This window comes from Bemisia tabaci, chromosome 4 (assembly GCF_918797505.1).
Source record: "Bemisia tabaci chromosome 4, PGI_BMITA_v3".
NCBI lineage: Eukaryota > Metazoa > Arthropoda > Insecta > Hemiptera > Aleyrodidae > Bemisia > Bemisia tabaci.
This window is the reverse complement of record NC_092796.1, coordinates 47,365,238-47,380,524: the sequence shown is the minus strand read 5'-3', so window position 1 is coordinate 47,380,524 and position 15,287 is coordinate 47,365,238. Positions and strand designations below refer to the sequence as shown.

The window sequence follows — 15,287 nt, the reverse complement described above, 5'->3', positions numbered from 1 at the left end:
TTACTCTATAACAACCACCTGTTTCAACCAATAGTGTCACTCCATTTTCCCTTTGTCTTCTTTGTCTATCGTTTTGTTTATCAATTTCAGTAATTAGCCTGCTGACAGATGTGTCAGCATAACTCCATCCAACCACCGGAGTATTAAATAAATGAATGCTGAAAGCAGGTTGCACTATAACAAGAAAGAAACGTTGATGCATTGATTTAAATCTGAATTTATTGTGCATTGAGATTTTTACACAGAGAGGTGATTTAAAAAAAAAAACTATGTCCTTTAGAAACTTAGAGATTTAAAGGCACATAAGACTGCAAGCACCCTATCAACAAGTATAACAGACAAAACATCAAGGAAAAATGAAAATAATTTTAAATTATTCCCATCACTTATAAAAAAAAAACATTCTCAATGCATCTATGATCACCAGCGGTATCAAAAAAATTTAAAAAATTTGAAAAAACTTGTTTTTTGTGCAAAAAAAGTCACAATGCTGTTACAAAGCTACATTTTTGGCTTAAATTGAGGAACAGAAAATTTTGTACAAATTTTCCTGTATCTTTTTTTTTTAAATTTTCAAACATAGTAAGAAACCAAGAATCATTGTTTCTAATCAAAATAATGGCGTACAGTTTTTTGTAAAAAAACCCTAAGGATGGGTGCTCATTGCATCGTAACCCATACCATCATTAGTGATTCAACTTAAGTAACTGATCTCAAAAAGTCAACGTCCATTTTACTCTTTTCCAGAGGAAATATTGTGTATTCTTGGAGCTTCGTCCTTTAAAGTTTGGTGTTTTTTTTTTTTTTTTTAATAAATGCGTAAGAAATATTTGAATTATTCGGAAAAATTTGGGGACTGCTCCTCTTAAAATGAAAAAAGTAGTGATTGTAATTTAAGGTAACCAAAATTTTAAAACTAATGGTAATTCTTAGAAAAAATTTTGAAAGACTGCAAAATCTATGCTTGCAATGCAAGTAAGGGTATAAAATAAAAGACACATAGTATTTGAGAACTAAATCAGCTTTCTACATACTACTTGATGCTTCTTTATGGTGAGTTTTGCCGTAAAACAGCTTTGTTCGTTTATCATCAACATCTTAAGTATTCCTTGGTGGTCAAAATATATCAAGAAATCCTTTTTATTACCATTTATTAATATGGTAAATGGCTCCAAATATTACTTTGATACTTTTTCCAGTAAATGCAAAAAAAAGAAAGAAAATAAATTAACATTATAAATGTGCAACAGCCCATTGTATTAACTCTATACAAAGGAACTTTTTTACACTCGAAAACTTAAAAACAAGTCTCTTTTGGTGCATGGTTTGAATAAAAATTGTAAAAAAGAAAACATCAAAACAAAAACAGTTACAAAAAGAAATTCGTAAGGTTACGATTTGGTGCTATCACTAGTGTCAATGTTATTAATACTACTATCACAATTTGAGGTAACTTGCTGCGTTAGTTTCTTGTATGCGTTGTTCATTACTGTGCGTGTCTTCTCTATTAGTTCGCCGATATCGTTTTTGGTTAGGCCGGCTGTTGGAATCGCAGGCAGAATTTCTATCACGCTTTTTCCTGGAATCAGATAAAAGTGACCATGAGATTTAATTGTCAACTTTCAAACAAGCAGCGAGTGCGAACTAAAACTTCAATTGCAATCAAAATGAAAAGACGAATTTCAGGAATCTTCTTGAGAATCAACAACATGAAGAGATGGTAAAGTTCATTGAGTAGATCGAGGAGGTCTAAAATCAAATAATAAGAGAGCATTGAAAATTAAAATCAGAGTCAGCAAATCAGAACTCCTGACTTCCAAAGAAAAACAAACATCAACATAGATCAGACTGAGCAATAAACACAAACCTCTACATTTAGGAAATAAATATACTTTGTTTCAGCAAATTTAAATTCTTTTGTCAAGGAAAATTGAACCACCAAGTGAACCATTCTTCTTTGCAAAGAGAACAAAAATAGACTAATGTCCGATTTGGTTTCAGTAGACTTGGGTTTTTTAGTAAGCAGGGCTGTAGAATGTAGAAAACGCTTCTTTCTCGCTTGTTCGTCGAATTTGGAAATGATTTATAAAATTTTGGTTAGATTTCCACTTAATTTTTTATCCCGTATTCTGGAGGTCCATTTCATATAACTGAGCAGTAATAGATCCACAGCTAATTTTAAAAACTTGTTTTGAGGTATGCAGATTTCTTTGAGAGTTTGGGCAATTCCCTTGACGCTCACTCCAGAGAAATCATGCTTATCAGTGATTAGAGTAAGTTCAAAAGTTTTTCAAGGAAGGTGATCAACTTTTGGTTTACCTGCATCAAATTTATAGGTCTTGGAATCCAAAAAGTAGTAGCGGGAAACAACAATAGGTTGGATTGGCGTCTGGGATGCAATTGCAACATGGAAAGCGCCCTTCTTGAATGGTAACAATTCATCACCAATGTGCCGCGTTCCTTCAGGAAACATTGCCAATTTTGCCTGAAACAAAGAGAATAAAGATGTTTAGATACAACTCAAATCACTGATACTGCTTTCTGCTAAAGCACTATTTAATGGATGGTCAACTAGTATTTTGAAGGCTTACAATAATAAAGTATGACTGAAAATAGAGTGATGTTAGTAAGGAATCCAGAATAACGGTGATTTGGAACAATACTTGTTTCATGGTTACTTTTGTAAACAATTGACTACAAACACTCTATTTTCAGCAGAACAACATCATTTCAACTGTACAAAAGACATGAAAATCAATGTAGGTTATTGTTTTTTTTTCTAATTTATTTTCTTGGTATCGCTGGAATGTTAGTTACCTCCTTCATTTGACAGAGATTTAAACTATGTACTCAACCATTCAAAAGGGACGGGAGCTTTGTGCAAAAACTGTCCAACCATCACATTCCATACCTTGCCTCTCAGGAGAGCAGCCCAGCTCAGAAAAAGGTGTGCGAGAGCAGCTATGCTATTATTACCACTACTACTGCTTCAAATACTTAGGTATGCATAATCTCATGGATCATGATTTTTAGATTCTACTGTGCTTAAGAAAATGATCTTGTAGGAAAATGAACTTGAACTTACTTTATTATTTCGAATAGTGTCTCCGGTCTTATTTATGGTGCTTTGAGCTTTTTCTACATTTAGTCGATCAATGAAAATAGTGCCCCAGAGCCAAGCTGCTAAACCAAACGGCCACAAGTAGAATATCTCCCGCTTTGAAATAACAGTGCATCGCCCCATTATTGGCCAAATGTTTGCAAGGACTGAAAACAAGGATTACAAAAATTGAGCCACTAGAAAAAAATTTAAAGAGGATTTTTGAGGAATAGATTAACTAGAGATGAAGTAGGAGGAATGCAAGGATTTGAAACTTCTTTGTGCTCAATTATCATTGTACTGATACCAAGTATCTTGGGACAAGACAGTTGCCGGAGAATTTTTTTTTTTTTCATGCTTTAATTGACCCCTTTCCCCAATCTTCAAATAATCAACTGAAGAGGTTTTGCTTTAAGAGAAGTGATTAACATTTTGGTTGCTGAACTAACCACTACCTAGACTATAAGGCAAAAATCAGTATTAAATTAATATTATATAAGCTCTCTGACCCTCTAAATTTTCATATTTGGTCACATCGTGTTCTCTCGTTCTACAGGGCCAATGTCCATGATTTTTGCTGCTATCAGCAGTACATTATTCCTAGATGAGCCAATTTTATTCAGATTTTGGAAATATGACCCAGGTTTTTCAATATTATACCATAAAGTTCTGAATTTCCCCATTTGAAAAATATAACTGTCCATTGTTTTGTCTCGGTTCATTCTGAAGATCTACAGAGCAGATTTCCATGATTTCGGCGGATATGAACCAGTTCTGTTTAAATACATTAACTTAAGGGGGCCCACGAACCAGGCCTGAAAGGGTGGGAAACGTCTTATGGGGTCAGGCCGCATACCCCTAATATATTACCTATAGCTGCTGAAAAGAACTAAAGAGGAATAAAACTGCCGTAAGGTATTTCCTCCTTACTTTTTTTCTGCTTCCTTTTTTGGTGTTGCAAAGTCATTTTTTTTTAAATAAAAAAGAGGAAAAGAACAATGAAAAATTGACAAGAATGTCTTACCGATTAAATCTACAGCACTTTGATGATTTATCAAAATGACACAGCCTGTGTCCTGTACAATGTTTTCTGTGCCACGTACAGACCATTTCAGTCCTAGACATTTTGAAATTTGCCTGGCTCCCCATGACGGTAATCTGAAACAAGGTTTACACGGATTCACAGATCTCATTGGAAACAAAAATTGAAGGTGATTTTTGATACATTTTAATATGAGAAGGTTTGCAAGTGTGATGAATGGATGATGGATGGATTAAACATAACTTGTAGGGACTCATGACAAAATTAAGTGCGACCTTTTTTTTTCAGAACAGTTCAAAAGGATGCTAATTTTACATTCACCTCTGAGATGTAGAATTTGAGTCAAGCGAACAAGATTTATAGTTAGTGTCAGACAAGGATAGTGTGGATAGTCCATTTTTTTTTCAGATGATTGCTTCTCCAAGTAAGACTGACGTGCAAGTAAGTACCCACAAATATTTTAAGTTGCTACTTAAAATACTTGCATCGAGAACAATAAATATCTGAGTTAAAGAATCTATTTATTAGAGAGGACATGACAGATGTGAGACACCATCGAATGTGGAAGCTCAACTTAAAACTTTACTTTTACAAAGAGAAAGGAGTGAGGCTCTAATCTGACTTACAATCTATGATAACTGATGATAAGGGTTGTAAAGAAAAAAAAAAACTTACAGTCCATTTCTATAATCACGGGGCCGTAATAACATGACAGGAATAAAAATTGAGGCAGCAATGCACGCTCCAATACAGAAGAATACCCATTTGGTGTAATAGCGAAATACTTTGCTTGCACTGAAGAGTGCATAGCCAGCAACGAGGAGGATAGCTCCTCCAAGCATTTCACTGGAGACATTCATGTTCTGCAAATAAAAAACAAAGCAATTATGTTTTAATAATCAGAAATGTTAAGTTGAACGAGTAGCGATAGTGCTGTTCAGGAAAATTCAAATTTATTTGTCGACTAAATTGTATCACTTATTTTATGTGTTGATATGACTCTAAATATGCAACTTTTCTAGGTATTTGATTTAAAGATGGCCATCAAGCCGAAAAGCCTCAGCTTATAATGAAGTTTAAAATTGTAACAACGCCTTGGTTTATTTTTAATTTAATTCGAAATAATGATGTCATTCAACTTCAATCATTTAAAACCATTATGTTTGTCTCCATAAATCAGTTAGTCAGTATGCACACAAATATTCAAGAATACAGAAATTCGTCCAGAATTAATTACTCAGTTAAGACTATTACGATGCAAAAGACAAAAAATTACATTTTGGAAAAAATTTGAAGTGATAAAATTACATGAGAGGAGGGGCTGTAAGGAGTTGATCAAAAGAAAGAAATTCATCAAATTACAGGTATATGGGACAGCTACGGGTTGGAAGCGTAAATCCGTCTTTTATGCGGAGGAAACAATTAAAAATTGAACTTTAAGAGGGCAAAATTTTTAAATTTGACAAAGCTTATGAAATAGGTATTGATGGCTGAGGCAAAAGGAAAATAAAATGCGCTCTTTCTCATAAGATTTCATGAGGATCCGCTTTCTTAGGAGTGCGCACTGTAACAAACAGTTTTTCTTCAAATTTTTTGTGTAAGTATTGCCTTTTCATTCAAAAATATCCACAGAAAGTTTCAAAAAAATAATTTGGTTAGTTCCATTTTTAAACAAATTTGCCTTAGGTAATTGGCGGTTTTGAAATGTGGCGATAGAGATACACATTCTTCTACTTTAGCCATCAAAAAGAAACTTAATGATTTTTTCAATCCAGAACCAATGGCGTATCATGAGAAGAGGGGGGGGGGGGGGGTGGAGAAGCAGAGTAGATAATTTTGCCCTGCCTCACACTGAAACAGAACGTTTTTCAAGGTAACTGAATGGCGTTTTTGGCTTGAAACTAAGCTTAAAGCACAATGCAACGTCTCCAAAATTGCCAAGGATATTTTATCTTTCTTGCGCGAAGCAACGAATGAGCGAATATCCTGGGGAAAAAATGGAAAAAAACGGAGAGCTAGTCTATTCCATGCTCCCGACTGATTCAAATAACTCTCATGGACGATTGTCTCGAAGGCGAATCCGTGCAAAAATAAACTGTTTGCGTTGATTTCGAAGTGAATCAATGAACTAATGTCCGGTTCAAAAAAAAAAAAAAAAAAAAAAAAAAAAAAAAAAAAAAAAAAAAAAAAACTGATTCAATTTTGGACAATTTTAATACATTTTTTTTTCGTTTGCATTTGAGTTCCATGCTCTCTCTTCCTCTCTCCCCCTCTCTCTCCCCCTTCCTACAGCAAATCCCCGTCATCCTTTAGATTCGAGTAAAACATCGTTCTATCGATAGATTTCGAATTAGACATGGACGTCACGACGCGTAAGGAACTAAAAATGGCAAGAATAAGCTCTGCAAAAATTCATCAGCTGCGTAATGAATGATACGCGACGACGCACGGTGGAACGAACTGATAGAAGAGGTCGGATATAAAATTGTTGACTAAAATTTCAAATTTTGATTTTATTCCGTCACAAATTCAATTTCAAAGGGTATTTCTGAAAGAAAATTTCACGGGAAAACCAACAAAACTACTCTTAAAATTTTTTGTTTCATATTTTTGCAAATATAAGCTTTCAAAGTTTCTATATTTTGACCGACTTCTTCTATTGACTCTGTCCACTGTGCGACGACGTGATTGCTGCTGCTTTTCACACTCTCGCCGCCTGCTCTTGTCGAATCGGTTTCGCTATCAAGGTGACCTTCCTTCCGAATGCGATGCCTACCTTCCTATTTAATTATTATGATACTCATCACTCCCCCCCCCCACCCCCCTCCCTTTATTGATAAGAGCCACCGAGCTCAACTCGGCAATCGAGCAGCTTTTCCGCAATCGAGGGGCTATTTAAATAATAAGCGAAAACGTCAGGCTAAGAAGGAGTCTTCGTCTATGTGGACTGCATTTTGCAAAAAGGAACCACTAGCATTACAATGATGCTAAGATTGTGCAACTCCATCCTTTGCAATAAAATTGCGGAAATCGTGAAAAACTATGAAATTTAGGTAGTAATTTTTGTCTTAAAATTCACAGTTTTTAGTGAGTAAAATAGAAACTATTAGTGCATAATCGGGTTTTTCCTCCAAGACAAAAGAAGTTGCACAATCTTTGCAACATTGCAATGCTAGTGGTTCCCTTTAGTGTATTTTCCGAAGGAAAGATACACTATTTTTGCAAAATGCAATCCATGTTATAGTTAGGTCCCTACACAGGGTGTCTGGTTTTTTCCATTTTGGGAAATTCTGATGAAATCCTGGTTTTTCCTGATTTTTGACTGTTAAATCCTGATTTCCCATGGGAAATCAGGATTAATTATTTGGATTAATTATTTGGATAAATTGCAATTTATCCAATTCCTGATCAAATCCTGATTTTTTGGGGAGGAAAATTAACGGACGCGGATAGCGGATAATTAACGAAAAATAAGCGGACGGCCGACTTTCTCAAATCCTGCTTTTACGACCGATTTTCCCTCAAATCCTGATGAAAGCGGGATTATATCCTGATTGGCCTCAAATTCTGATGGATCGGGAAAATCCTGATGATAGACACGCTGCACAGTTACGTAGGGCCAAATCAATCGTCAGGCGGGTTTTTGAGCGAGTCGGGCATTTATTCGAAGAAAAGCCCTTTGAAAAAAAGTTTGAAGTCAGCGGGAAGAACGGACGCGCAGCGGTGATGGCGCACAATGGAACGGGTCAATGGGAGAAGTCGGCTTAAATTTAGACACTTTGAAGACTTATAACTCCGTCATTACAAAACTTAGAGGTTTTGAAATCGGTTTTCTCGTAAAGTTTTCTAAATGGAGCGCATCCATTGAAGTTGAAAATTTGACAAATATGACATAAAAATTTGCAGTTACCGACGGTGAAAAAATTCATGTCCAACCTCCACCGATAACTCGATCCACAGCGATAGAGAACTTTCAGGTTTTGAAATTCGTCTCATTGGTTTTCTCGCAAAATCTCCAATGAGCACCCCTTGAAATTGAAAACTTGACGAAAATAACATAAAATTTGCAATGAAGATGTTGCATGTGTGAGGAATTTGCGATTTGACTGTTGATTCTTTTGTAAAAGTTCGCGAGAAACACGATGGTGCCACTGGTTTTCTCTCAAATCAACTCCCAAGCTCAAAAAAAGCTCTCAAGTTGAGGCCAAAATGGAGGGGATATCCCACGCTATCCTGAGATCGCTATCTTAGCAGTGATGCCGTGTTTTCAGTTTTAGAGTCCCCAAATAAAGTGGCAGCCCTGTCAATGTATTTGCTCCGTATCTTTGCATGGAGAGTTCGTCTTGATGTAGAGGGGGACTCTTAGGATAGCGTGGGATATCCCCTCCATTTTGGCCTCAACTTGAGAGCTTTTTTTGAGCTTGGGAGATGATTTGAGAGAAAACCACCATCATGTTTTTCGCGAACTTTTGCATAAGAACCAACAGGCAATTCGCAAATTTCTCACACATGCAACATCTCCACTGAAGTGAAAAAAATCATATCCGACCTCTACCGATAGCTCGATCTACTGTGCGGCGCATGAGTTAAAACTTCGGGCGGGCGAATTTTGGAACAACGAGGTTGGGGGGGGGGAGTACATAAGATCCCCTCTTCCCTCCCCCTCCCCCAAAAAACAAAACAAATCAGATAAAGGTTTATTTCACAATTACTTAGACCAGGAATATATCGTTTTATGAATAAAATTGCGAAACAATATCTACTACTGAATTTACCTATATTGGAGAATTTCCCAAAGTAATTATTTTTCACTTCTCGGGGTGCATTTGATACAGTTTGAGCCGTGAGAAATCTAAAAATGTTACCTACAGGCTGTGGCAAAGTGAAACACAACATTAATAATGAATTTCTGATAATAATGATCCAGCTTAACCTTTTTTTGCATTATTTTTATTTACAAACTGACCGACTGTACAAACTACTAAGATTCTTCGTAAGGTCTCGATTTACTTTTTCTTCGAGACAAATGCCTTGACTTTCAAAACTTTTTAAGAAAATTCCTTGATTTTTTTTCTGGTTTCCACGTCGGAAATCCCCCTGACAATTCCAGGTTTTCATGCCAGCTGGGAATTTGTCTCTTTGATTTGTGAGTAGGTACTGTCAAACTTCTATACTTAATCTAATTTTTTTTTCCCTACACAGAAAAAAACCACTGTGGAAACTTCCAACTTTGGAAAATTTCATGATTATAGGCACGTTTGAAAACCTGAAGTGGACGAGAAAATCGTCATCATAAGCACGAGCCGCACACTGGAGCCAACTTTAGCATTGAATTTTTTCTAGAAGGACAAGTTCGCATTTTGCCTCGAGCCAATCTCGCCTTAAACATGACTCGGCAGTGCAATATTTGCCACTCCTACGTCTTACGTAGGTAGTGATTACCTCTGTGTATAGCTTCTCTAAAATCATACCTATTTCTTGACGAATCATTCAATAAACCCACTTACTTTGAGTTAAGTTCTGCCCGTTATACTTTCATGAAAGAATTAAAGCGTTGTCCGACAGCCTCACTGACTTAACATATTACTACGAATCAAATAAACGGTGGAGAAGAATCGGTGTTCTTACAATCCTTATAATGGATTTCAGGTCCCACCTACTTTTCTAGTCGTAGTTCCAATGTTACTTTCGTGCTGCCTAACAGTGCGATTCCGATAACAATGCTGAATTGTTACCAGCTCAAAATATTTATTACCACAATAAGATTGGAGCCACAACTACATGCACCAGAACAGCATGAGCGTAAAATGTTGGGGGGGGGGGGGGCAGGGCCAGATTTAAGGGGTGGCCACATGGGCCGCGGCCCATGGCGGCAAACTTTGCATTTATTTTACATGTACGTATATAAAAAATCGGATTCAGAAACAAAATTACGAACGAGAAAAGGCGACAAAATCTCTCATTTTCTGAGAAATTTATAATTTGTCGTTTTTCGGTGATACAAGAGACAGCACCTTCAATAAGTCGAGTTAAGAGAGAAACCAAACACGCAATTTGGCCTGGAGCGGCGCCGCGCAGAGAGCAATGATGACGAAGACTTGAGACGAATAGGAGAAGCCCTTCCTCGGCGCGGCGGACGGCATTTAACACATATTCGCGCCTGCCAGACTGCATGAATACTCCACGCATTGCGTCAAAGACAGTGCAGTCAGCGTGAAACGCATAGCGCCTACAAGACTGCATGAATACTTCATGCATTGCGCCAAACACAGTGCGGTCACCGCGGTGCGGAGGCGGAAGTTGAAATTATTAAACCACATTTATGTTTGTTCTTCCATAATATTTTTGTTAGTTTCTTATAAATGGAAGGCCTTGTCTGCACAGAGGTAGGCTTATGGAATTTAACTTTCGCGCAAAGTTCCACGAACTTTTGCTAGTAGTGTTGATAGGGCTTTCGCAAAAAAAAGTGTCCAACACGAGTCCTTTCCCCCTAAAGTCGGCGCTCGTAAAAGATTTTCTCTCGAAGGATAAAGTCCCTCCTTTTTCACAGATCGTGTCACAAATAGATTTAAAATTGAAGAAATTCATCGCCTTGTGACAGCAGGAGGCGGGATTTCTCGTTTAAGAAGCGAGGATATGCTCATTTCACTCAGTGACTTCGATTTATAAATGAAATTCGGACCGAGTTTATCAGGAAGGAACCAACCCACATTTTCGAAAAAATTGAGTTAGGAATGTTTTTGAGTTCCTTTCATATTTTCTCCTGCCAAAAACTGAAAGACGAAAAACAGAAATTAGTATGTGAAAAGAGGAGTTAAAGTTTATTTTCTACATTGAGCCTTATGGGGGAATAAAACTTCAAACCTCTTTCTCTCAGTTTCAACTTAATGTGGGTTGGTTCCAGTGTTCGAAACTCACCGTTGAGTTTTAGGAGCCATGTGGCGCATCAAGCCCGATTTTTAGGCACCATTGTAGATTTTTTAGGGGCCAAATTGACTTTTTGCCCATATATTACGGCGCATTTAGTGAAAAGTTACACGCAAGATATTTTCGTAACAGAACTAGTAAGAAGCTGTAACTTGGGGAAGACAAAAGCACTAAGGATAAAATCGTGAAGAATAGAAAAAGCTCTCCCTTATTGTAGTGCTGAAAATTTCAAATAATCCCCTAATATGAAAATTCGGATTTTTAGGGGCCATGTTGGCGCAGAGCCTTCATTTTTTAGGCGCCATGGCCGATGTTTTAGGCGCATTTGGCGCGTTGGCGCCTGTGAGTTTCGAACACTGGTTGGTTCCTTTCGCATGGACTCTGTCCATTTATCGACAAGTCTCACGACGCATGCGACACCTGCAAGTTCTCTGTAATGCGGAGATCAGATGCAAGGAGTCAACAGCCGATTAATGAATGAATAATGCAGAGGATTACGTTAAAATTCGGACCCGAGGCTTATTGAGATGAATGGAATCGGGCCACGGGCGCAGTTGCACTTCCCGCGCAGCTCCTGAGTGAGTGAATGGTCAGTGTCAATGACTCGTACGGTAGCTTCCGTTATTACCCATATTATGATAATTCAGTTGTAAACCAACCGGTTTTCAAACGTGGGCGCCGGTTTAAGCTTGACATCAGATGAGTCGATAAGACAAAAGAGTCTTCCGAAGAGGATGTTTTTTTTGCCTTTTACTTAACTCAAAGAACCTATTTTATCGCCATGTGACTAGATGAAACCTTATGATACTCAATACAAGCGTGTGATAAAAGTTTTGGCTTGAGTTTAGAGATGGTTTTAGTGACACAGCATTGCTGCTTTTACGTTGTTGGCACACATACATACGTGCAGGTATATTTTATTGTTAACCGGCGAGCTTTTGCAACGCCGTGAGTGGCAATTCTTGAACAGAAATTCACCACAAAATGCCAATTAGAGAGGGAGGGGGGGGGGTTGGTAGAAAAGAGCGCTACGCAATTTCAGGGCAAACGCTAAGATACAGGTGCGGCACGACAGGAGGGGGGGGGGGAGAGAGAAATTCGTTTGAACGGTTCCTAATTACACGAATTTTCTTCGGCAAGACTGCGGAAAGTTAATTTAAAAATAAATTACTGATCAACTGAAGTCTTCAACATGTTAGAAATGTTTCCTTGTCCGCGTACTTACGTTGCAGTTCTACTATGGTTGTTTGTGCTGTTTCATAAATTCGTTTAGATACACTTAAATTCCATTTAGATATAATAGATCATTAGATCCTGTCTTATAATTTAGGTACTTTTTTGATGAGGGGAGGGCAAAAAAGTACGTCAACTTGCACGAAATATTTCATGAAGAATGGGAGGGGTGGGGGGGGGGGTCAGAGCAAGCTTTCTACAGGAAATCGGACTATCTACCGAAAGTTTAGGTAAAAGCAACCAGGTAACCAATCCAACCATAGATATTTGTTGGCGATTTCGAAGGCCGCCAACGTTGTAATACATTTAAATAATGCATTCCTCGGAAAATCAACAGTGTCGCGATGAAATCAATAATGTTTACTTCATCGGCACGATAGACAGAGAGACAATCAAAGTTTCAGTCAGTGTCGCATCATGCGGCGGATATTTTACGAATTTCATTATAACGCCTGAATGCAAATATTCGGGCTCCATGGATGACCGTGTTGCATACGCACAAAAGTGAAGGCGTTTTGACTTCCGACACTAACCGCCTCAACAGCGGCGCTCAGTGGAGCAAGTCAGTGAGATAAGTATACAAAATGTGGAAATATTAAGAGCTCAGGTTGATGTTACTACGGTACATAGAGGTTTTATAGAAGTGGTTTCATAGATTTTCTCGTAAAATTTCCTTCATCATGCATCCCATATGATTTATAATGTGAAGAAATGTAATCAAAAGCAGATTTAGTAAAAAAATTAATGTCCAACCTCTTTGAAAGGTTAATAAGGTTTGATTGGAACAACACCATTTTAATTTGTAGATTTGAATAAGAACCAAAGTGTTGATTGCAAAATTTATTAACTTCTGAGGCACCTTTCGGCTTACGCCATCTTCGCCGGCTTATGCCTTCTCTTTGAAAGGCTCATTCATTCAGCAGCGGGTTTCACTGCGAGGATCTAAAAAGACCGAGTGCCACTAACTCTTCATTTATACTTCAAAGACATCTCTCAGACATGAATCAATGCTTTACAAATCATGCTTAGCACATCAGGATATCAAAGGAGATTTACTTGGAAATAAAATAAAAAAGCGTCTGAAATTCACTCATTTCCAGCGATGTTTTCAAAAGGCAGACACTAACATGAATTGAACACTACTTGCTGAAAACTTCTCACAGACTTACCAGATTTATCCAAATAAACCTGATGAAAATTTTAATCCTGCAAAATGAGTAAACTGCAGAGTTCCAGAAGAAAATCTTATGACCTGATACAGAAAATTTGGAGGGTTCCAAAAAGAAAAAGAATTAAGAGGATTTTGAAGTCTTGAGATTTAAGCAAATAATTTTTTTGAAAATTCCCCAAAAAATTCAGAATTGATATTTTTCGAAATAAGTTGGTGAAAATTCAACAAATAAAACAAAAAGTAAGGAGAGAAAAATGCATACGTCTCCATACTTTTAAACAACTTAATTTTTCACAGACTGGAATATAATTTTTCTGCGCGCCCCCCTCCCCCGCTCCGCATGTGCTGATAGAGTAAACTTGGCACATATTGATAAGATGGTACACATCCTACGACTACGTTTCTCGATTGGATGGTGACAACAATGAGCTACATTTACCTACTTCAAGGTCAGTGGTAAGATTTTGATTAATTAATCTGCGTAGAAGGTTATAGTGAGTGGAAAGGCACCTACTTGGTGAAATTAATCGACATTAGTAGAAGTTTTTGGTTCATACCTAAAAAAGCCCCCAACCCCCTCCCCTCCCACATTGAAGCTCCTGCCCTTATGTAGACAAGTTGTCGAATCAATTTTCTCTAATCGCTGCTGCTTCATGTGTACGCAAGAAAAATAAAAATAAAAAAAATTAATAATTTTGTAAAGATAGAGAAAAACCTTAAAACTGTAGACGCTAATTAAGAATTTCCGCTCTAATAAAAGAGAAGTGCCTAGTTAGGTACTTACATATTTAAATTTCCTTGACTCATCTTTCGAAGGGAATGAATCAACAGTTGAGGAACCAATGATCAGGCACCTGTCAGTTAATTTCAGATATACATCCTAATTAATTAGCACAAATCACATGCTTCGGGAGCTGATGAACAAATGGACAAAGAGAGGAAGTATGAAAAGGTACTTGTTGAAGGTAGGAAATAAATGTTATGATAAATACTTACATTTTATTTCCAAGGCTACGATTGAACAACCATGATCCAGAGACAGAGAAAATTCATCAAAGCTCAGCTGAACTTTACATTGAACTACTCGCAGCTTGAAAAATCAACATCACCGTACATCATTCTTTGATTCATTCGAAAAATAAAATTACGCTGCACAAATACTCAAGATTTTAACTTTGAAGGTGATAACACATGATAACAACAAAGCTCTGACTGTTTGAGAAAAAGTGCGCGTAATACCACTCTGACTTACTAAACGCACTTTCAATTGTGTCACTCCAGAACGAAAGAGAATTCCAAATGTAGACCGTAACGAAAAATTGAATAATTTGAAGACAGAATTACATTACAAAAAGCATGAATGCTAATGAGTCGATCGTGATATCATGATAACAACAAGGGAGTATAGATTGACATTGACGGCATTGACCACACCGAGAAGTGTCTCTAAGTGAATAAACCGAGGCTGAGCATAGACATCCTTGACGCCATCATAATGACGTACTCATGTGTAATCTTTTAGCGCGAAGTTCGAAAATACGCTCTAGTTCCTAAGCATGCGCCTTCCTAAATTTTGTAGTGCGTCACAGTTTTTCACGCACGCACTATAGCTTGTAAATCGCATATCATACCAGAGGATGTTTTGTTCAATATTATGATTGGTACCGTCGTTAACCATTTAAGTGTCAGTCGTTTTTCCAAATTCTACGCTTGAAATTCAAGAGAGTGCAAAAAGATGCTGTCAGTTACTTGTAAGATACACTTTATTCTTTAGAGAAGTTTTACGACAAATTCTCAAATCTTCGTATCTGATT

General features: G+C 37.2%; 1 protein-coding gene across 1 annotated transcript; it reads right to left on the bottom strand.

Moving 5' to 3' along the window:
- Window positions 1-786: 786 nt before the first annotated feature.
- LOC109043741 (1-acyl-sn-glycerol-3-phosphate acyltransferase beta) lies at window positions 787-14,894 on the bottom strand. The gene is made up of 6 exons (XM_019061036.2): window positions 14,470-14,894; window positions 4,818-5,005; window positions 4,125-4,258; window positions 3,086-3,267; window positions 2,320-2,485; window positions 787-1,579 (listed from the first exon to the last, which is right to left on the bottom strand). Exons 2-6 carry the CDS (start codon window positions 5,000-5,002, stop codon window positions 1,392-1,394), a joined length of 855 nt encoding a protein of 284 aa, XP_018916581.1. The 5' UTR covers window positions 5,003-5,005; window positions 14,470-14,894; the 3' UTR covers window positions 787-1,391.
- Window positions 14,895-15,287: the final 393 nt, after the last annotated feature.

What these genes read in the sequence shown, in the direction of transcription:
- LOC109043741 (XM_019061036.2), bottom strand. Translation starts at nt 5,002, where the DNA reads ATGAATGTCTCCAGTGAAATGCTTGGAGGAGCTATCCTCCTCGTTGCT. An exon ending in CGTGATTATAGAAATGGACT is followed by an intron (nt 4,259 to 4,817) that starts GTAAGTTTTTTT and finishes ACCTTGTTTCAG; the next exon opens with ATTACCGTCATGGGGAGCCA. An exon ending in GACCTATAAATTTGATGCAG is followed by an intron (nt 1,580 to 2,319) that starts GTAAACCAAAAG and finishes ATCTGATTCCAG; the next exon opens with GAAAAAGCGTGATAGAAATT.